At 42.2% G+C, this 22,126-nt stretch overlaps 2 protein-coding genes across 2 annotated transcripts; one reads left to right on the forward strand and one right to left on the reverse strand.

Annotated features, from left to right (window-relative positions):
- Positions 1–761: 761 nt before the first annotated feature.
- LOC127764456 (uncharacterized) lies at positions 762–5,257 on the forward strand. The gene is made up of 5 exons (XM_052289337.1): positions 762–1,072; positions 1,501–2,373; positions 3,187–3,387; positions 3,486–3,681; positions 4,818–5,257. Exons 1-5 carry the CDS (start codon positions 926–928, stop codon positions 5,006–5,008), a joined length of 1,608 nt encoding a protein of 535 aa, XP_052145297.1. The 5' UTR covers positions 762–925; the 3' UTR covers positions 5,009–5,257.
- A 1,145-nt stretch (positions 5,258–6,402) lies between these two features.
- Positions 6,403–10,141, reverse strand: LOC127761159 (protein BZR1 homolog 4). The gene is made up of 2 exons (XM_052285401.1): positions 9,580–10,141; positions 6,403–7,562 (listed from the first exon to the last, which is right to left on the reverse strand). The coding sequence occupies exons 1-2, from the start codon at positions 9,802–9,804 to the stop codon at positions 6,735–6,737; spliced, it is 1,053 nt and encodes a 350-aa protein (XP_052141361.1). The 5' UTR covers positions 9,805–10,141; the 3' UTR covers positions 6,403–6,734.
- Positions 10,142–22,126: the final 11,985 nt, after the last annotated feature.

A 22,126-nucleotide genomic window follows, 5' to 3' on the forward strand; every position in this document is an offset into this window, starting at 1 on the left:
ATGAAGACCAAGTCAAATTTACCACATAGACGCCACGTCAGGCAAAACTGTCGTTAAAACCGCCGAGGGATCTCATCTACACTGGTTTTGACAGTTGGGTGACCCGTTGTATCTGTTGAACAAAGAAAATCGGATTCATTGACAAGTTAAGGGACCTCAGATGAACTTATTCCAATTTGGACTAATATTTTGGCCCACACGAATGGGCCACGATTCACGCCCACATAAATGAGGCCCATATATAATAATGGGCCGGAATTTGGAACCATGCAGACGAGTTCTTACAGGGCCAACGTCTCATCAACGCCAAGAAACCAAATCATCATTACTCTAATTAACATACTCCTAATTATCTTTCTAATCAATTAATTAAACGCAAAATCAGTAGTTTTCTAATAATTTTATTATTAAAACTGTACTTTTAGAATATTTCACCTTATAATTCGATAGTTCTACAATAAATTTACCGTTATAAATATACATTTAACAGTTGAGTGATAATTTAACCAAATAATTAACATATTATTTTTAAATAATAAAAATAGGTTATATCTTCCGACTTTGTCCATGGTCACACAACCAACAAATTTCACAAGAATTTAAAATGGATGCGATGGGTCAAACCCTCAACTCTCACCAATAAAATGATAAAGTGAAATAACGTTTTCAAAATCAGAGAGATTCTGGCACGAAATAATTATCTTTCTAATCAACTATTAGTTAATTAATTACGGAGTAGTGATAATCCCCGGAGCTCATCTCCATCTCCTCTTCCGCTTGCTACTCCTACTCCGTCGCAATCCGCCGCCTCCAAAAAGCAACCACCTGTACCCACAAACGGAAGCAAAGATTCCAACTTTCGATCGAGAGCCTCGCCGTCGATTCCCCCACCTCGGCTGAGCCCGGATTCCGAGGCAGCCCCCCCATGGCGGGAGCCGAGCGACCCTACTACCCGGCGCGGCCCACGGACGGCGGCTCCGGCCAGCCCGCCGGCTGCGACTCGCCGGTGAGGTGGGACGACGACGACGAAGACCACGGCGGCGGCGGCGGCGATGGCATGACCGCCGTTGCGGTGAGCAATCCCCCCCTCTCTCTCTCTCTCTCTCTCTCTCTCTCTCTCTCTCTCTCTCTCCCTCCCCTTACGCGGTTTCGTCACTGTGAAGATTGGTTGCGTGTACGCTTAGTTCGTTTGGTTGAGTTCGTCGTGATTTTAAAGCTTGTGGTTTGGGCGATTGGTTGGGTGATTAGGGCTTGCTGTGTGATTGTGAGAATCATGGAGGAATATGGAAAATAGAATGCTTTAATGGGTGATTGGGTTAAGCGCTTAAGCGAGAAGCAAGAAAAAGAAGGTTTGGGTTTTTAGGATTGTATGGCTGCTGCTGCTCATCGCCGTCGCCGCTTTGGCTGCTGGGAATTATGGGGCTTTTCTACGATTACTTCTTTTAAACATGAACGAATTTCCATATTGGTTTCTGTTGTAATTTTATTTTCCAAATTTAGGGATTCAACCTGTTCGAGGAAGAATCAGATGACCCTCCTGCCAAAAATGGCGTGGTCGACGATCCTGATACTACCACTACAAGTGATTGCAACACTGATATGAGTGAGGATCTTGTAAAGAGGGAAGAAGGGATGAACTTCCATTGTGATCCCCCGCTTCACGAACATACTGGCATCTGGGTGCCTGTTTCTGTCCCGCCAATGACCAAACGCGATCACGAGGAGTGGCATAAGGGCTTTGGTCATAATGGTGACTACTTTCCAGAAGACGAATTTAACTGGGAGATAGATGAAGAGAACAAGGAGATGACGATGTGGGATGTATTTTCTGAGATGGTTGTTGCGGCAAAGGATAAGGTAATATCAGTTGCATCGTATGATCTTGGGAGGCGTGGTATGTCTATGTTGTCCAAGTTTTTCTTCCAAGAAGCTTGGAAGGATATGGCCCAAACACTTGCAGATGCCAATGCTGGCATTGCGAATGAGCTCCTAGAGACTGAACGAACAATATGGTTACCTGACAGCGCTGCCAGCGCCTGCATGCTCTGTAACGTGCGTTTTCATCCGATAATGTGCTCTCGACATCATTGTCGTTTCTGTGGTGGTGTGTTTTGTGGTGGTTGTTCAAAGGGTAGAAGCTTGATGCCACCGAAATTTAATACTTCAGAACCTCAAAGGGTTTGTGATGTTTGCGGGGTACGTCTAGAGAGTATTCAACCTTACTTGATGAATCGGATCAGTCGTGCTTCACAACCTCCAACTAATGATGTCACTGATCTGAGTACATTGAGGTCGTGGCTGAACTTCCCTTACGCACACACAATGGAATATGAGATCTACAAGGCTGCAAATTCTTTGAATAGTTACTGTAAGGTATGCCTTTTTACCCTAAATTGTTTACTGTTGAATTTGTTTATCAGTGCTGTTGTAATTTTTTTTAGACATTTTCTTTTGTTCTTCTCTTTTACTGTTTGAGAAATCATGTGCTTATGCTTTAGTCATAAGCCTATCAAGACTTGTCACCTAATTCTAAGGTGCTTTATCATGTCTTAATTCTCAACAGTTTATATATGATTTACTATGGACATCACTCATTAAGTAATTGATATGTTCCTTTCTTGCTAATACAATAATAATATCTATAAGACTTGTAACAGAGTATGGTCTTCCATATTTCTTGCAAAGTAATTTTCAGTTTGAGTTGAATAGATGAAAAACCTAACCCGGTGATTGGATAAGAATTGCATAGATATTTGCTCTCAGCTTTTGCACAATTACACCTGTGTAATCTATAGTGGCATCATATGGTTGTCCACAACATTTCAGTACGTTTATGGTCTTCCCTCTGTTGTATAATTTGTTAATGATATCTATTATTTTTTAAAGACATACCTGTGTTACATTCATCCATTCCCCAATCTTTATTATAATAACTCTAGACCATTCAAGTTACAGTAAATGCTGCCAACTAATTAAAATGATATCTACATTAGTTGTTTTAGTGATATATTCAAATTAGAGAATCATTTTGTCTGTCGAATGCTGGTACGAAGTATTATACAAACTAAAATTGGATTTCCACATCATTCTAGCTTCTGAAAGTGCTGATTGTTCAGTTAGTTCAGTTGTTAGGAGACCAACCAGTAGCAGTGCAATCATTTTTTTTTTCTTCCATGTGCCATTCAGGTGGGAAGACTGAAACCAGAAAAGGCTATCCCCTATACTATCCTTAAACAAGCAAAAGGCCTTGCTATAATTACTGTAGCAAAAGTCGGTATGATGGTTGCATATAAAGTTGGTACTGGGCTGGTTATTGCTCGAAGAGCCGATGGTTCATGGTCACCCCCTTCAGCCATCGCCACTTGTGGTATTGGATATGGAGCTCAGGTGACATCTTCTTTTCTAGTGTCCTTTATGTGCAAATTCTTTTATCATCACACTAGCACATCATAACAAAATCAGATAATTTCCGACTTACCCATCAGGCTGGAGGTGAGCTAGCTGATTTCATTATTGTGCTGAGGAACACAGAAGCTGTTAAAACTTTCAGTGGAAAGGCACATTTGTCAGTCGGTGCTGGTGTAAGTGCTTCTGTTGGCCATGTTGGACGAGTAGCTGAGGCTGATTTTCGTGCCGGTGATGGTGGTTATGCTGCATGTTACACATACAGTTGCAGCAAAGGTTTGTTTCAAATTTACTCCATGGCATGCGTCACTTTGGCGTCTTCTTTCATATGTTCATTTTCACCTCGCTCAACATGGAACACATGCTTTATTATATGATACGACTGTATATTCGTGAATAACTTCTTTTGGTGGTGATGGTGATGGTTGGGAGAATATGTGTAACAGGACAGTTCATGGTTACACAAAGAGTCAAATAAACATGTAATTCTGTCTTAGAATCTCTTAAAACAAAACAACAGAATTGGATTGGGGTCCTTGACCCATAGTTTCTCAATATATTAAGGTAATTTAAAGGGTTTTGTTTGTATCCATTGCAAGTTGATTATTTCTCTTGGATTTCAAATGGCAGACGAGTAATTCTACAAAGTTTGGGAATGTCCTCTTAAACCCAATTTTAGTTCTGCATACCTTTTATACCAACACACCAGGACCTGTTTCAAAAGGCCCATAGCTTAGTAATTTGACCCTTCTATTATTAGCTTTATCTTTGAATGACTAAAATATGTCCTAGTATATCTTATCACTGGATAAGTGCACAAATTCTTGGCCTTCATTGGCTTACATCACGAACTTATTTTGTTACTGATGAGTAGGCATTATAGTAAGCTTAGCCATTCCTACTGTTTTTTCTCACAAAGAAATAATGTTTACCTTGTTTTTTCTCACAAGGTAAACATTTATACGTTGAGGCACCCTGAGAACACTTGGGACTCTAGTCTGAACAATTAACTTGTTGACAGTCTTTTAATGTAATATTAATATATATATGCACTTGTGGAATTCATATTCATAGGAGTGCAAACCATGTCATATGCATATTAATTTATTTTCGAGGAATTGCTTTTTGAATTTGAACTTTTTGACTAAAATAATAATGCCAACTGTGAACCACTCTAGACTGCTGGATGCAGTTATAGTGACAAACCTAAGTAGTATTACAGTGACACTTTAGTTCATTCGTGCAATATCTGATGTCGAATTTTTCAATTAAGTGTAGCAGGATAGTACCATTTTTCAAGAAATAAATGTTCATTGCTAACTGTTAAGTACTTGTGGCTAGATCTGGTCATTCAGACCATTCAGGGTTGTCTTATGTAACAACTGAGTCTGTATATCTGTCTTATGTTGCAGGTGCTTTTGTGGGCTGTGCTCTCAATGGTAGCTTAGTATCAACCCGAGACACAGAAAATGCCCGATTTTATGGTGGTCCAATAAAGGCACCCGATATCCTTATGGGATCCATGGCTAGACCACCCGCAGCCGCTGCGCTCTACAAGGTTCTGTCAGAATTGTTTGACAATCCTGAGAAGCAATCGCTTTAGGTCTCTAGTATGCGTTGTGTCTTCTGGTAAATACATTCTGGAACTCTCTGTCAAGTAATTGGATTGCGGTTTTGCGATCTTTTCACTTATTCGTTGGTTGCAGTTTACGCAATTGTACAGTCTGCCATTCATTGACACGCCAAAGGTTTCACATCATGGTTACCACAAAACCAAATGTAAATACATGTACATTGGATCCCTTCTTGCTTCAAGATATAAAAGAAAAAAATATCTACTATTTTCCATTCCCCTTGATGATCTGCATGCATGTTCTTCAGCTGCATTGATCAGCACTCCTGCTGTGAATGACCTAGGACTGTTTTTTTTTTTTGGTTGCATGCAACTTTTTTCTCAGTGTACATGTGAATGCCCTCCCATCTTTTCTATGATCTTTGAATTTGTGCACCTCCTCCAGGGGAAAAGAGGAGGGTCCCCCAACCTCTCTTCTTGATAGAATTCACAGGCAGTATAGTCATTTTTGATGGTCCTAAAGAGGACACTGAAAAAGCTGGTTGTACTGGCTCTGTCATCCTGTTGTGATGTTGTGTGTTGTTGCATTCCCTGGGTAATTATTTTGTCCTGGCAATGCAATAGCAAACTAAAATGTACTACTACTTCATTACATTGTTTCAGCTAGCCTGTAATTCTGATGCAAGAAATTCATGCAGAATTGCACTAGACCTGAGAAACAAAAGATAAAACAGAAAATGACTTCATCAAGGTAGTGGTGGTATTTTTTTTTTGTTCATATGATGCCATTGCACTTGACATGATGAGTTGTGAGAAAATACTCCCTCCGTCCCAATATATTAAAACCTAAGACAGGATGAGACATTTTCTAGTACTACGAATCTGGAAAATTTCCAGATTCATAGTACTAGAAAATGTCTCATCATGTCCTAGATTGGTCTGTCCAGATTTGTAGTACTAGAAAATGTCTCATTATGTCCTAGGTTTTAATATATTGGGACGGAGGGAGTGCATGACACTGCAGCTAATGACTATGATTACTGAAGCGTGCCGCATGTGGAGCTTGTCTGGCATGCCCAGAGCACACACTGCAGATGAATGGAATCTCTGTCCCTGTCACTGCAAAATGTATATTCCTGGTCTTAACAAACACCAATGTCCATCCAGCCCTGAAGATACAGTAATGCGGCAGTGTCCAATCGGTGTCTGACTGAATGTGCCGTCCTCGATACTAGTGCCCTTGAACCATTGAGATGCATAATTCACTTCAGTTCCAGTTCAGTTCTACCATGATGGAATTAAGCTGAATATACTTACTAGAGATGAGATGAGCAAGAGAATGATACAGTATCCTGGAAAGTGAGTAGCAATGGATAAATGGATAATCAATCAGCAACACACAGAATACAGAGCATAAACCAGCATTGATCATGAGCAGGAAGCAAAATGTATAAAATTATTCTCTGAATTCTACTCCAACTGTCTGACAACCCATTAACCATGAACATCCTAATTCCCTTCCCTTGCCATGTTTTCCTTTTCATTGTCTTCTAACAACCGAAAATTATAGGATATAAGAAAGCAAAAAAAAAAAATCAAAAAGAAGCTAAACTTAAACGACGGCCTGCATGAATTTAAACCCAGTTCAGAGACTCCTCATAAGATGAACTTCTTCTGAACCCCTCTCTGATGATGATTTCTCCAATTCTTGATTTCTTCGTCTTCTTCTTCTTCTTGATGAGATGAGGAAGTAAGCTTAGCGATCGCCGCGAGTCATGGAGCTCCCGAGGGTGAGCTCGAGATCGTCGGAGCCGCACTCCTCATGGATGCGCTCCCCTTCCCACGCCTTCACCAGCCCGGTCATCTTGCCGCCCTCGCCGCCGAACGCGAACTCGCGGCGCGCCGCGTCGGCCATCTGGACGTCGCCGCCGGCGACCGGCGAGCACGCTCCGCTCATCACCCTCGAGGAGGACCCCGCGGCGGCGGCGGCGGCGCCGAACGGGTTGGGAGGAGGAGCCACGAGGCTGTACGTCGGGGACGACGGCCCGGCGGAGGATATCTGGAACCCGGCAAGCCACGCCGCCGCGTCGTTGCCGCCGCCGCCGGCGGCGGCGGCTGCGGCGACCTTGCGGCGCGGGCTCGGCGGGGTGGAGTTTGGCAGGGACGACGAGGCCGCGTAGGCGTAGCTCGCGCCGACGGTGGCCCACGGCGGCAGCACGCTGCCGGCGTGGTGGTGGTGGTACTCCTCCCAGGCGGCCGTCTTGAGGCGCGGCGTGCGCGGCGGCGAGCCCGAGGGCGGCGTCACCGGCGCGCTGATGGAGCCGCCGCCGAAGTAGGAGTAGTGCGCCGGGAACTTGGACGACGAGCCGCCGCCGATGCCGACGCCGGCGGAGGAGAGGGTCTTGAGCCACGGGATGAGGCTGCTGCCCTCGCCGCCGCCGCCGCCGAGCGTGATCTGGGAGGAGGAGCCGGAGCTGGGGAAGGAGGACGTCCCGCGCGGGCTCGGCTGGTACGACGAGCACGGGCTCGCCGACGGCGAGCGGCCGAGCTGATCAGCGAGCTCTGACGCCGGCGGCTTGCATCCCTGAAACACACAGACGAACGGTTCGACAAATTAAACCAAATTTTTTGAAGCGAAAATTTAAACCAAATTGGTGAATTTGACAATAGCAAGTTAATGACATTTTGCATAGAAGAATAACAATCAGAAAAATTTATCATGTACAGTTTAACAAGAATTAAAAAAAAATGTAACATTTTGCATAGAAGAATAAAAAAAATCAGAAGATTTGATCATGTACAGTAAAATATGAATATAAAATCTGTGTCGTTTTTTAAGTAAAAAAATGTGACATTTTGTATAGAAGAACAAAAATCAGATGTACAGAACAGGAATAAGAAAATCACCTCAGAACACAATGTGAAAATAAAGTTACAAGAAACGTGAATGCAAATTCTTACTGAAATTCGCTGCCTCAGAATTAAAACTTCACAAATTATGGCCAGAAATATTAACATTGCTGGCACAGGAGTTTTCATCAATTCAAACTATAACCATGATAATACCAAATAGTGGCAATGCAAACTTAACTGAAAGGTAATTAAAATCCTCAGTGAAACGCACACAAAAAAAAAAGAAACAACTACTGCTCTAAAAAGCCGATTGCAATAAAAGAAAGAAGATACTTGGGTAGAATTTGTCATTCTGTAATGCAAAGTTGATTTTCTGAAATCAAAGGCTTCTGTGACAGCCTTAGCTTTCTTTGATGTAATATTCGGTCATGCCCATATCTATCTGCCTATGACCATGCCACTAACTTTTGTCTCCATAATTGCCTCTTTCACCAGTCCTTTTTTCACATGAGCAGCTTCAATTCTGTCCAGGCTCCAGTACTACATATAGATGCATCCATAGAGATAATGCTAATCTTAAAAAGAGAATTTACTCAAGGTATCTAGAGGCAGAGCTTGCAGCCAACTTAGACTTACTTTGACAAAACAGGGCAGATGGATTCTGTAAACATACTAACAATCTTTGATTCTTGTATTAATCTACACCTTAATTCAAAAGCGATTTGTTTGGCAGTCTAACCATGCAGTTACTAACGCGTGCAAGCCACATCCTATTTTGCATTTCTTTTCAATTGAAAACAAGTAGCACTTCAGTTTTTTTCGGTTTTCACTTGTCAGCCAACTTGTCATCCAGAAGACTTCAGAAAAGAAGAGATGATCTAATCCTTAAATTTTTTTTAAAAGAAGAGCAGGCATCTAAAAAGCACCATAGATAACAAAAAGAAATGCTTGAAAACAGATAGATTTGATACATTGTATTCTGCAAACAAGATCCTGATAGCAATGTTCAGACTTCAGAGCTAGTACTACAACCAAAAAGATGCTAGTACTGCTCTTCTGCCAAGACAAAAATAAAATAAGAACAAAAAAAAGAAAGAAAACAAAGTGATGAGCTTTAAGTACAGCACCACTACTACTACGACCTCTTTTCCCTGCCTAAAAAGACACTAAATCTTGCTAAAAAGACCCAGCGCCACAGCATCATCTCTCCACCCCACAGATGAAGAAGATGAAATCAACAACAATCTAAAACCATTTTTTTTCAGATAACGGAAGATCTTTTTAATACCAAAAACAACAAAGAAACAAAACCAAAAAAAAAAAAAAAAGAGAAAGAAAACGAACGCTTTTTATCCAGGAAACGGCCACGGAATGTCGCGGCGGCACGCGTAATCCTGAGCTCCTAGTGCGTGGCTTGTCCCACGCACGCAAAGAAAAGAGGAGATGAGAGGAGAGGTGAGGAGAGAATTTCCCCCGCCATTATCGGAGTAAAAGGAGGAAGACGAAGCAGAGGAGAGAAAGGAGAGGAGAGGAGAGAGCACGCGCGCCGCGTTGCAGGAACGAGGAGGAATAAAAAAAAAAGCCAAAAAGGCAATCATGGATAACGAGAAAAATTCTGTACCCTCCTCTACAGCCGACGCAAATTAAGCAAGAAATCCATTCCATATAAGAGCAAAAGATTAAATGAAATTCGACGAGAAATCGCTTAATTAATTTGCAAGAAGAAGAAGAGGAAGAGGAAGAGGGACCTTGCGGTAGGTGGTGCCGTCGGGCTCGACGGTCCAGCCGGCCTCGTTGCAGAGCGCCTTGAGCACCTCGTTGTTGTCGCAGTGCTTCGGGAGCGTGTAGTTTCCGTACGCCCGCAGCCCCGCGTAGATCTTCGCCGCGATCGCCCGCCGCCGCCGCTCCCGCCGCCGGTTGTTCTCCCGCTCCCTCCACGTCGGCACCCTCCCTCCCCCTCCTCCGTTCATCATCCCTCTCACCTCACCTCACCTCACCGCCGCGACCTACGAGGAAGCCAACGGCGGTGCGCGCTCGCCGTCGCCGCCGCTGCAAGCTCGCCGCGCGCTCTGCAGTGTCAGCCTCGCAGGCGCGGCGTATAAATACGCCGGAGAAGCAGTAACGGCCGGAGGACGCGCAATGACCATTCTACCCCTGGGTGGTCTTGTGCGGGGGAGGGTAAATGCGGCATTTCGCGCGGGGGTGGCCGGTAATGATTCCACCGCAGTTAAGGCGGGGGTGGCCGAGAATGGAATGCATTCGCAGTGGCTTAGCTAGCCTATCGCCTTAGTGAACAGTGGCCATTTTTAGCAGCAGCTAGCTAAGCTAAGCTAATCCATGCAAACCAAGCGTGAGCGGCGTGGGTGGTCAGGTGACGCGTGGTGGGGCCAGGGTGTCAGTGACTGTGGGGGGTTGGTGTGCTACTGGACCAGTGGTGGTCAAACGACCGGCCGGCTTGGGTTTTGGATATGTTCTTGGGGGTGCCCTTGATGACTTGGGTTTTGGTATGATGTGTATGATTTGGTTTGATGAGGTTGGGGGAGAAGATGGATATAGCTAGTGTGGTTGCTGTCACTGTTCAATGTGACAATGATAACTCTACAGTAATGATTAGTTAAAAGCTAGCACGAGTCTAGTTATGGTTTGTAACGGTTTTGGTTTTGTGTAACGCATGGTTATATAGCCGTTAAATTATTATAAATACGTGTATGTGGAAGTCAATACCGAGAATTGTTGTCATCGATTAACTGCCTATCGTAGTTACTGTCTGCACGATTGGATAGTTTAAACGTATCTCGTGATATCTCCTTTGACGATTTACACGTGACATTGATTAGACGAAGGGGGCGATGTTAAATTTGCCACAATAACCACCGTAACGGTTAATCTGGTTGTGTAACGGCTATGGAATGCAATTTTATCCTCGTAATGACTACATGTATTATTGGATAGTTTAAATTAAACATGTGATTCCTTCTTTGTCGATTTACGCGTGGCATTGATTAGACAATTAGATTATGTTAATCTTTACCGTGACAACGGTAATGGTTTGTCTGGTAACATAGAACGTAAAATTGGACGTGCTACGCGTTAATAGAGCATTGTTATCTATAATAATTGATCTGCACAGTCAAAACAAAAGATTTCAAACGGTTCAATTGGGTCTAGCACATGGTTACGTAACCATGGAACTACAACTGTACATGCATTCAAGGTGTAAATAAAACATTAATATCTCTAGTAATCTATCTACAACGTGAGGCACTAGATAGAGCTATGGATTGTAAAGCGTCCAGTTAGTTCCATAGCACGATTGTATAACTCTAGGATTACCATTTACAGTGCATATAGGAGTTGATAAAAATTGCTATAAAAATAATCGTTAATCAACATAACTGCAGACACAATTATATGTACAGGTAACACATATTATTTGTTACTAACTAATTTATGTGTGATATTGATTAGACAAACATGGTTGTGATAAGATGTACCGCATTAATCAAATCGGTTTGACTCGGTCATTAACTATGAAAGTGCAACCGTATGAAATCAATATAACACTATAAATCTAATAACTACCATTTCCTGAGAGGAACTACTGCTAGGCTTACCTAGCCTAAAAGGGCTAGGTGCAGTCAGTTATTAGTCTCTCTGGCCATGTTAAATTTGACAGGGAATACGTATACTAATTAGAGTTTAATTTATTATTTTTATTATAACTTTAGAAATTAAATTTGAAATTGTATTTTTTTCTATGATATAGGAGTATTATATATTAATATATCTTATCAATATTTTTGAATTTTATTCATAATTATTTAGTAACTTGGATCATGGAAGTTCACCAGAGAATACAATCCATCTCTATGCAAGCAAGGTACCGTACCAACAGTTGCTGGCAGCTGGCACGTACGTGAAGTGGACTAGAGATCAGCAGCAGGAGATAGGCCGTGCCGTGCAGTGGCTCATGACTCATGAGATCAGCATCATGCATGAGCTAGCTAGCACACGGCGTGAGCGCGGTTAACCGCGGTTGGATGTGTGGGTTTCAGTTAGTACGTACCCGGGATACCGGCCAACTCATGAACCGCTGCTTACTTTGTGGAGAATTTTTTTTTCTTAGTGAATAATTTGTGTTTGTCCACTGAGATGCATGTCTCACACAATCTTCCTCTTGATGCTTAATTTAGGTGGTTAATAATATGGGGTTCACACAAATTAAGCACTTTTTAGGTTATCCATCGATAAGTGCCATTTTGAGTCAAGATGATAAAAGCACAGTTAATAGATACCTGCATAAGTATATAGGTTTATCTCATGGTTAAAGGTAAAAGATTTGCTACTCAATACATCTCCAAATCTCAGTCGAGTATTATCATTTATTTATATACACAGCTATATTAATTGCTTAAAAAAAGACTTTCACATTTAACTACGTTATCAAATTGGGTCAGCCATTAGATTAAAATGTCTAATACATATTGAACATTAGATCGATCAATGTTTCTTCCTAAAAGAATTCTTATACCCACATATCAACACACGAAATATCAACTAGTTCAGTGGCGGATGCAAGATTTCTAAGATAAAGGTACAACATCACTTAAGCATAGTTAAATACTCGAAAAAAAAGAAAAAAAGACTTGCTATAAGTGAAAGTCAAGTGATAATTTTGATCCCAGTGCAAATTAATAGAGACCAATTATACAGGAAAATTTACAAAACAACGTAACTAAGCTAGAAAATACGTTTAATACCCTTAGAAAGAATGATTTTGGGATTAAGTGTGCTTGTTTTGACACAAGTAATGGTATATAGACATATTATACCTATAAAATCACTTATTTTTTACAAAAATTTGGGATAGAAATGTACCCATGTCCCATTGTAGGTCCGCTCGTAACTAGTTGTTATGACGTGGACAATCACGTGCTTGTAATGACCTGATGATTGTCTTTAACTAAGCTCCAGCTAGCACCCATCAAACAGCGATGGATAAGCGATGAGGATGGCACAACATTAAAGTAATCCAGGTCATATTCAAAAGTAAATGAAATTTAAATAAAAAAGCAAGATGATCGATAAATAATACTACTACATTTGTTTTTTAATATATGACGCCGTTGATTTTTTACATCATGTTTAATCATTCGTCTTATTCAAAAATTAAATAAATATATTTTCTTTTGACGTGGCTTGATTTATCACTAATAAACTTTAAGCACTACTTATATTTTTAAGATTTGCATAAAATTTTTAATAAGACAAATGGCCAAATATTGTAACAAAAGCCAACAACGTCATACATTGAAAAAAAATGAATCAGTCGATATCTCAAATGTATCACCCCGTCTAAACGGATATCAGCTAGCCGATACCTAAAAAAGTATCATCCTGTCCAAACAGTATACCATGTTGTAGCATTTTCCTTATTAATTTATCCATCAATTGGCGTGTGAAAGAATTACCGCGGAATATGATTTCTTCTCCAAACAAACCAAATTAAACCAAAGTTCATGACCGACAGAACGAAAATGCCAGAGCAAGCAAAGCAAGCATGCATGCCGCATTTTCAAGCAGTGGCAGATTGCAAATCGTGGAAGAAGGGCCAAGCATGCAGCATGACACGTCGTTTTCTTGCCTCATCCAACGGCAACGTACAGGCCGGCTGCTGGTCCATATGCGCCTCTCCCTCCTCTCTTCTGCTCATGCATGCACGTACATGCATGCATATGCTCCATCATCGTTTCATTCTATATCCGTGTTTCAATGTACGAAACTGTTGATTTTTTTTATAATCAATCTTTAACTATTAATTTTATTTGAAAATTTTATATAAATATAAAAGTATTTATGTCATGCTTGAAAAATATTTAATGATAAATCAAAACACAATAAAATAAATAATAATTACATATTTTTTTAATAAAATAAATGATCAAAAACCAACGACATCTAGTATTAAAAATAGGAGGATATATCTCTTCCTGTCAAGCAGGGCCCACAGATCAGGATAGCTAGCTAGTCCTGTCGATCGCCACGTCGTCGTCAGGCACGCATGCTGCCGGCGGCCAGAAACACTGCATATCGATCTGCAGGAGTAGCACTGCAGGGCAGCTAGCTATTCCCACCGCTTCTAAATTGTAATAACATATTCGTTTTATATTATAAATCATTTATATTTTTCTCTAAATAAAAATTTAAAATTTTATTAAGTTTATTGAAAAATTTAGCAACATTTACAACGCTAAATTAATGGGCCTGTTCGGCTAGTATTTTTTTACAGCTACATGGCTGCCAGCTGCACAACAACAAGCAGCACGGCTGCAGCCACACAACACAAATTACCGCTGCAGCCTGCAGCAGCAGCAGCGCTGCTGAACGGCAGCCGAACAGGCCCAATTTTGTTAAATGTAATATTGAATATATTTTAATATTATATTTGTTTTAGGTTGAAAATATTATTATATTTTTTTTATAAATTTGATCAAACTTATAAATTTTAACTAATAAAAAAATCAAAGCGATTCATTAATACGAAACGGAGGGAGTATTATTCTAAATCTATTAGGATATATCCTTCATCCAATTTCATAAATAGAAATCAGATATCTTATTTAGTTTCGTAACCGAAAATACGCTTATATTTTTGAAAGTGAACCGATATTCGAAACGATCAATACAAATACGAATATCGATGCCTAGGATGAGAAAGAATGGAGATGGCAAAAGATAGCATCACGAGGAGGATGATGCCAAATACGTAGGAAGGGGTGACCGGGTGACCTGGGGGAAAGAGACCAAAGAGGGAGCAATGGCTAAGCCAGCTATATGTGGCGCATGCAACGCCATTTTTGTCACTTTGCTCCTTGGATCAGGGGAAAAAGAAACCTTCTTGTGTCACTCTGTCAGTGCTTGCATGCCTAATTGACTATTGCATTATACAAGGATTTTTACATATGCATCCCAGGTCGGTGAGCGTGCATCTTTTATATAATCTAAAAAGAAACTCTGTAACATTTACTTATTTATCTCTAATCAAATTTCACACGATTGACTGATTATTTGGAAGATTGTTACTCATGCTCTACCAGAACCGTGCAGCCCAGTCTATCCGACAGGCAAACACACTGACTGTTGAGAATATAGGTATATAATGATTTAATATATTCCATAAATAAATCATAATATTACATATGTATACTAGCATTAACGCATCATTAGATCTACACATGTAAACTAAGCAGTAAAACATGAACAGATCAAATACGCGCAACATGTCGAAGACGTACTGAGGTAGCGGAAAGACCGGTTGCTCGGCAGGAACTACTCGCGGTTGCGAGCGTCGACGAAGGCGCGCAGCACGCGAGCGGAGAGGAAGGCGAGCCGTCACGAACGAACAGGAAGCAATCGCGCGAAGCGCTTCCCAAAAACCTTATTGCCGCCTTCTCCCGGTGCAGGACGTCGAAGGCAGAGGTTCCGGAGGAGGAGGCAAACCCTAGATTGATTTCGCGTGTGTTGCGTGAAGGCGGCGGCACGGTTTATATAGAGATAGGTCGCTTGATCAGGGCGCCCGCACGATCTCCACTCTGCGTAACCGAGCCGGATAAGTCACGCGTAACTTATCCGGACTCTACGCCGTTTTCATGCACCGGATTTTTCGGAATGTTTCCAACAACAAAACAAATCCGAATTTTCCTGCAGCAAAACAAAATTGCAAAAAGAGGCTGCATCTGCGCAATGGTGAGGAGCCAATTTTACGGACCATTCGATGCGTACGTCGTGCACGCGCGCCGCCTGCCCTGCCCAGCCCAGGCAAGGCGAGCGAGCGCGCGCGTGTTCCCCCTCTTCTCTCCACCACACATGCTTCAAGTGGCTAGGAGGGCATCCTCCCTTTTAAGGAGGTCCCCCTCTTCTAGAATAAGCAAGGTGGTACTAAACTCCACATGCATACCATCCCATGAGGTGGGCTTTTGTGATTTCCCAAAGAATTAATCTTGGAATGGGCCTTAGCCCATCTATTAATTCCAACAATCCCCCACCAAATCTCAAAATCCCACTGAGATTTGCCTTTTCCAATGTACTGTTTATATACCAGCGGTTCGATGGAGACCGATTAAGGTTGAACATCCACCTAGAACTCCAAGCTACACTAACTCACAACTTGAACAATGGACTACGCCTTGAATTGCAAGTCTTGTGCAAGCAAGTTTCACTCAGAGTCTTATCTGGTACTAGACCGTCTGTAGACTACCCCTCGGGTGGAGCGTATAAGTCATACTCCTAGGTTTTTAGTAAGCTTCCTAGAAGATTCACCCAAAATCTTAATAGACTACGGCCAACAGTCAAGCTTACAAAGGTGAGTTCTTTCAAGAATGCTCTGCAGGACAACATCTTCGCTAATTAAAGCCAACAGAACTCATTAAGGCATAGCCAACCTGCCTTGCAGCTCACGAGAGTACATGCATCTTCACTTAGAGAGGGTATAGATTGGTACTCTCCTCTAGTTTACTAATGGTTTGTTCTTCCCAGGTTCTAATTCACGAGATCTCCGATCACATAGACTGGGTTACCACCATAGTATAACTCACATGGGTCTCAAACCCATCTCCTTCGATGCATTATCTATCACATTTCGTGATAGTCCCTTCATGAAGGGATCTGCCAGGTTTCAAGCTGTTTGGATGTAATCCAATGTTATAACTCCAGAGTTTCTCAATTTCCTAACAGACTTCAATCGTCTTTTCACATGTCTAGACGATTTCATATTATCCTTAGAACTATTCACTTTGACAATTATCGTTTGATTGTCACAGTTCATAAGGATAGCCAACACCGGTTTTTCAACAATAGGCAGATCCATTAATAGATCACGCAGCCATTCTACCTCAACAGTAGCAGTATCCAGTGCCGTCAGTTCTGCTTCCATGGTTGACCTCGTCAAAATAGTCTGTTTGCAAGACCTCCACGAAACAGCACCACCATCCAGTGTGAAGACATATCTACTAGTGGCTTTGATCTCATCCACATTAGAGATCCACTTAGAATCACTATATGCCTCTAGTACCGCAGGATACCCAGAATAGTGAAGTCCCAATTCCATAGTACCTTTCAGATAGCGCATTACTCGCTCAAGCGCACGCCAGTGATCATCTCCCGGATTAGAGGTAAACCAGCTCAACTTGCTCACAGCAAAGGAGATATCAGGCCTAGTTGCACTAGCCAGGTACATCAGCGAGCCAATGATTTAGGAGTATTCCAGTTGATTCCTAACAATTCTCTTGTTCTTGCAAAGCAACAAGCTAGGATTATAAGGTGTTGGAGAAGGCTTACTATCAATGTAGCCAAAGCAATTCAAGATCTTCTCCACATAATGGGACTGCAAAAGTGTAATCTCATTCTCACATCTAATTAGCTTAATGCTTAAGATAACATCAACTACTCCTAAATCCTTCATATCAAAGTTTTGAGACAAGAATGATTTAACCTCATTTATCACCTCAAGGTTTGTCCCAAATATCAGTATGTCATCAACATACAAGCACAGAATAACTCCCTCACCCCTACCATGGCGATAGTACACACATTTATCTGCCTCATTGACTGCAAAGCCTGCAGATGTCAATGTTTTGTCAAATTTCTCATGCCATTGCTTAGGAGCTTGTTTCAGACCATACAAAGACTTCAACAATTTGCACACTTTGCCTTCTTGACCTTCAACTACAAACCCATCAGGTTGATCCATATAGATCTCCTCATCTAGCTCTCCATTAAGAAAAGCTGTCTTAACGTCCATTTGATGAACGAGAAGACCATATGAGGCTGCTAGGGAAAGTAGCACACGAATTGTGGTCAATCTAGCAATAGGTGAGTAAGTGTCAAAGAAATCTTCGCCTTCTTTTTGAGTATAGCCCTTAGCAACAAGCCGAGCCTTGTACTTTTCAATAGTACCATCAGGCCTGAGCTTCTTCTTGAACACCCACTTGCACCCCACATGTTTACACCCATAGGCCGCTCTGTCACCTTCCAAGTCCCGTTAGCGATAATGGAATCCATTTCACTATGGACAACCTCCTTCCAGTAGTCTGCATCAGGAGATGTGTATGCTTCTGAAATTGACTTAGGAGTGTCATTCACGAGGTACACAGTGAAATCATCACCAAAAGACTTAACCGCCCTTTGTCTTTTGCTCCTTCGAGGAGCTTCACTGTCATCCTCCTCAGTGACATGTTCATGTGTATGTTCAGTTTGTTCTGGTGGTGTGATTGAACTGAGAATTATTTTAGAGGGTTGGCTAGAACTACTATGTGTATCCTTCATTGGGAAAAAGCTCTCAAAGAAGGTAGCATCACGAGACTCCATAATTGTACCAACATGCATGTCAGGTACCTCAGATTTAACTATTAAAAATCTATAGGCAATGCTGTGGTGAGCATATCCCAGAAAGACACAGTCCACAGTCTTAGGTCCAAGTTTGCGCTTATTCGTTATTGATACATTGACTTTCGCCAAGCACCCCCATGTGCGCAAGTAAGAAAGTGATGGTTTTCTCCCAATCCATATCTCATATGGTGTTTTGTCCTTATTTCTGTTAGGAACTCTGTTTAACACATGATTTGAGGTCAACAATGCCTCCCCCCACCATGCCTTAGGTAGTCCTGCGGTGTCCAACATGGCATTCACCAAGTCGGTCAGTGTGCGGTTCTTCCTTTCAGCAATCTTATTAGACTCGGGAGAATAGGGAGGCGTTCTCTCATGTATAATGCCATGTTGCTCACAGAATAAGTCAAACTCGTTTGAGAAAAACTCTCCACCACAATCAGACCTAAGTCTTTTTATCTTTCTGTCAAGTTGATTTTCAACTTTTGCCTTATAAATTTTAAAATAGTCTAGAGCCTCGTCTTTCGTTTTCAACAAGTACACATAGCAAAATCTAGTAGCATCATCAATCAACGTCATGAAATATCGTTTTCCACCCTTCGTCAACACCCCATTCTTTTTACAGAGATCTGAGTGTAAGAGTTCTAGAGGTGCCAAGTTTCTCTCCTTAGCAGCCTTGTGAGGCTTGCGAGGTTGCTTTGATTGCACACAACTATGGCACTTAGAACATTTGACAATGGAAAACTTAGGAATTAAACACATGCTGGAAAGCCGAGACATCAAGCCAAAATTAATATGACATAAACATGAGTGCCATACATTAGCCTCATCATCCACACTGCCACAAATATGGTTCACAAACTTATTGCAGAAATCAGAAAGGGAAAAGCGGAACAGGCCTCCGCACTCATAACCTTTACCAATAAAATATTTATGTTTAGACACGACTACTTTATTAGACTCAAAAACCAACTTAAATCCGTCTCTAGTCAGACGGGAGCCACTAACAAGATTCCTGTCGATAGAAGGGACATGCTGCACGTTCTTCAGCTGCACGATCTTTCCCGAAGTAAACTTCAGATCTACCGTGCCAACACCATGAACAGAAGCATGTGACCTATTCCCTATTAGGACGGTGGAACCCCGTGCGACCTGATAAGAAGAAAACAATGAGATATCAACACAAACATGTACATTGGCCCCTGTATCAACCCACCAATTAGTAGACTAATTAACTGAAAAAACAGTAGGTAAATTACCATACCCGCTTCCATCTCCAGTGTTGCCAATGGTCACATTGGCAGACTTAGAGGTCTGCCCTGCAGGTGCCTTCATCCCCTTGCATTGTGGACACTTCCTAGCCAGATGGCCAGGTTGACCACACACAAAGCAAGTCCTCTCATCCTGATTAGGATTGTTGTTGTTGTTCTTCTTCTTGAAGTTGGTGGTCTGCTGAGCTTTGTATTTCCCCTTGCTCTTGTTCTGGGCCTTGTGCACAACATTGGCAGTGGACTGCCCACCATCGCCCTTAGACGCGACATCTTTTTCCCGAGCTTTCTCCTCAACATCAAGAGATGCTATCAACCCCTCAACGGAGTATTCCTGTCTCTTGTGTTTGAGTGCAGTACCGAAACCTCTCCAAGATGGAGGTAGTTTCGCAATAATGCACCCGGCCACAAATTTGTCGGGTAAGACACACTTAAGGAGTTCGAGTTCCTTAGCCATGGTTTGTATCTCATGAGCCTGTTCGACTACAGAACGGTTGTCAGCCATCTTGTAGTCATGAAACTGCTCCATGATATACAGATCATTGCTAGCATCAGTAGCACCGAATTTAGTACTCAGTGCATCCCACAACTCCTTAGCATCGGTCATATGCATATACACCTCGACCAGACGATCGCCAAGCACGCTAAGAATGCATCCCACAAAGAGAGTAGTGGCCTCATCGAATTCTTTCTGCTGATCAGCATTAAGAACGCCCATAGGCTTGCCAGTACTCACCCAGAAGCATTTCATAGCTGTCAGCCATAGAGTGACCCTGATCTGCCATCTCTTAAAATGCACACCGGTAAATTTATCCGGCCTCAGTGCATCGGCAAAACCAGCCATAGTAAACTCACAGCGCCTAACATAAGGTTTTTGGATTGTTGAGAATATAGGCATATAATGATTTAATATATTCCATAAATAAATCATGACATTACAGATGTATACTAGCATTAACGCATCATTAGATCTACACATGTAAACTAATCAGTAAAACATGAACAGATCAAATATGCGCAACATGTCGAACACGTACCGAGGTGGCGGAAAGACCGGTTGCTCGGCAGGAATTACTCGCGGTTGCGAGCATCAACGAAGGCGCGCAGCACGCGAGCGGAGATGAAGGCGAGCCGTCGCGGACGAACAGGAAGGAAGCAGTCGCGCGAAGCGCTTCCCAAAAACCTTATTGCCGCCTTCTCCCGATGCAGGACGTCGAAGGCAGAGGTTCCGGAGACCTGCTCTCCCGATCGCCGGTGCACGCTGGCGAGCGGGATGGAGTAGTCTACGAGCGACGGCGCAACACAAAGGAGGAGGCAAACCCTAGATTGATTTCGCGTGTGTTGCGTGAAGGTGGCGGCACAGTTTATATAGAGATAGGTCGCTTGATCAGGGCGCCCGCACGATCTCCACTCTGCATAACCGAGCCGGATAAGTCGCGCATAACTTATCCGGACTCCACGCCGTTTTCACGCACCGGATTTTTCGGAATGTTTCCAACAACAAAACAAATCCGAATTTTCCTGCAGCAAAACAAAACTGCAAAAAGGAGGCTGCATCTGCGCAATGGTGAGGAGCCAATTTTGCGGACCATTCGACGCGTATGTCGTGCGTGCTGTCTGCCCTGCCCAGGCGAGGCGAGCGAGCGCGCGCGTGTGTTCCCCCTCTTCTCTCCACCACACATACTTCAAGTGTCTAGGAGGGCATCCTCCCTTTTAAGGAGATCCCCTTCTTCTAGAATAAGCAAGGTGGTACTAAACTCCACATGCATGCCATCCTATGAGGTGGGCTTTTGTGATTTCCCAAAGAATTAATCTTCGAATGGGCCTTAGCCCATCTATTAATTCCAACACTGACACATAGCACCCCCTACACTTTTATTCTCACTTCGAGTAAAATGATTAACTTGGAAGTAGTATTGAGCCCATCCAACAGGTAGACCCACTTATACTTTCATTCGACAGACATGTTCACTTACACTTTCATCATCATTTCATGTAAATGGTTAACCCAAAAGCGATATGGTTGGATGGACAACCCATCCTCCAGAACCGCAAACCAACCATCCGTATAGCACCTCATTTACACTTTCATTCTCGCTTCGTATAAAATGGTTAATCCGAAAATGGCATGATTTCCTTAAAAAAAGGAAGTGGTATGGTTGGAGGGCTTATAAGAGATTCTACTCTTGCTCATATAAATCAAGGGCACACAACGCTCATGGGTAACATAGGCCACATCCTAATTGAACCGAGATATCACTCATCACAAATTAGGCTGTGTTTGGAACCCTGGGTTCCCAACCCCTCCCAATCGTATTCCGCGCGCGCGCTTTTCAAACTGCTAAACGGTATTTTTTTTGCAAAAAAAAAAATCTATAGGAAAGTTGCTTAAAAAATCAAATTGCATGTTGGGAACAAATCATTCTGAACACAGCCTTAAAATAGATCTTATCATGAATTTGTCATATAATATAAGAAAATAGGGTTAATTACTTCTTTCATATAATCACATCTTATTTAATTAATTTTCATCCATCCTTATCTCCAACCACCTTCACTCGTTACATATTCCTCATTTAAGTATTTAACGAGAGATATTATAGTATATTTTTTCTTGTTTACCTAAACCTCTTCAAAAATCCTA

Source organism: Oryza glaberrima, chromosome 2 (genome assembly GCF_000147395.1).
Source record: "Oryza glaberrima chromosome 2, OglaRS2, whole genome shotgun sequence".
In the NCBI taxonomy this organism is placed as follows: domain Eukaryota; kingdom Viridiplantae; phylum Streptophyta; class Magnoliopsida; order Poales; family Poaceae; genus Oryza; species Oryza glaberrima.

What these genes read in the sequence shown, in the direction of transcription:
- LOC127764456 (XM_052289337.1), top strand. Translation starts at nt 926, where the DNA reads ATGGCGGGAGCCGAGCGACCCTACTACCCGGCGCGGCCCACGGACGGC. An exon ending in CTTTGAATAGTTACTGTAAG is followed by an intron (nt 2,374 to 3,186) that starts GTATGCCTTTTT and finishes TGTGCCATTCAG; the next exon opens with GTGGGAAGACTGAAACCAGA. An exon ending in GTATTGGATATGGAGCTCAG is followed by an intron (nt 3,388 to 3,485) that starts GTGACATCTTCT and finishes CTTACCCATCAG; the next exon opens with GCTGGAGGTGAGCTAGCTGA.
- LOC127761159 (XM_052285401.1), bottom strand. Translation starts at nt 9,804, where the DNA reads ATGATGAACGGAGGAGGGGGAGGGAGGGTGCCGACGTGGAGGGAGCGG. An exon ending in ACGGCACCACCTACCGCAAG is followed by an intron (nt 7,563 to 9,579) that starts GTCCCTCTTCCT and finishes TGTGTGTTTCAG; the next exon opens with GGATGCAAGCCGCCGGCGTC.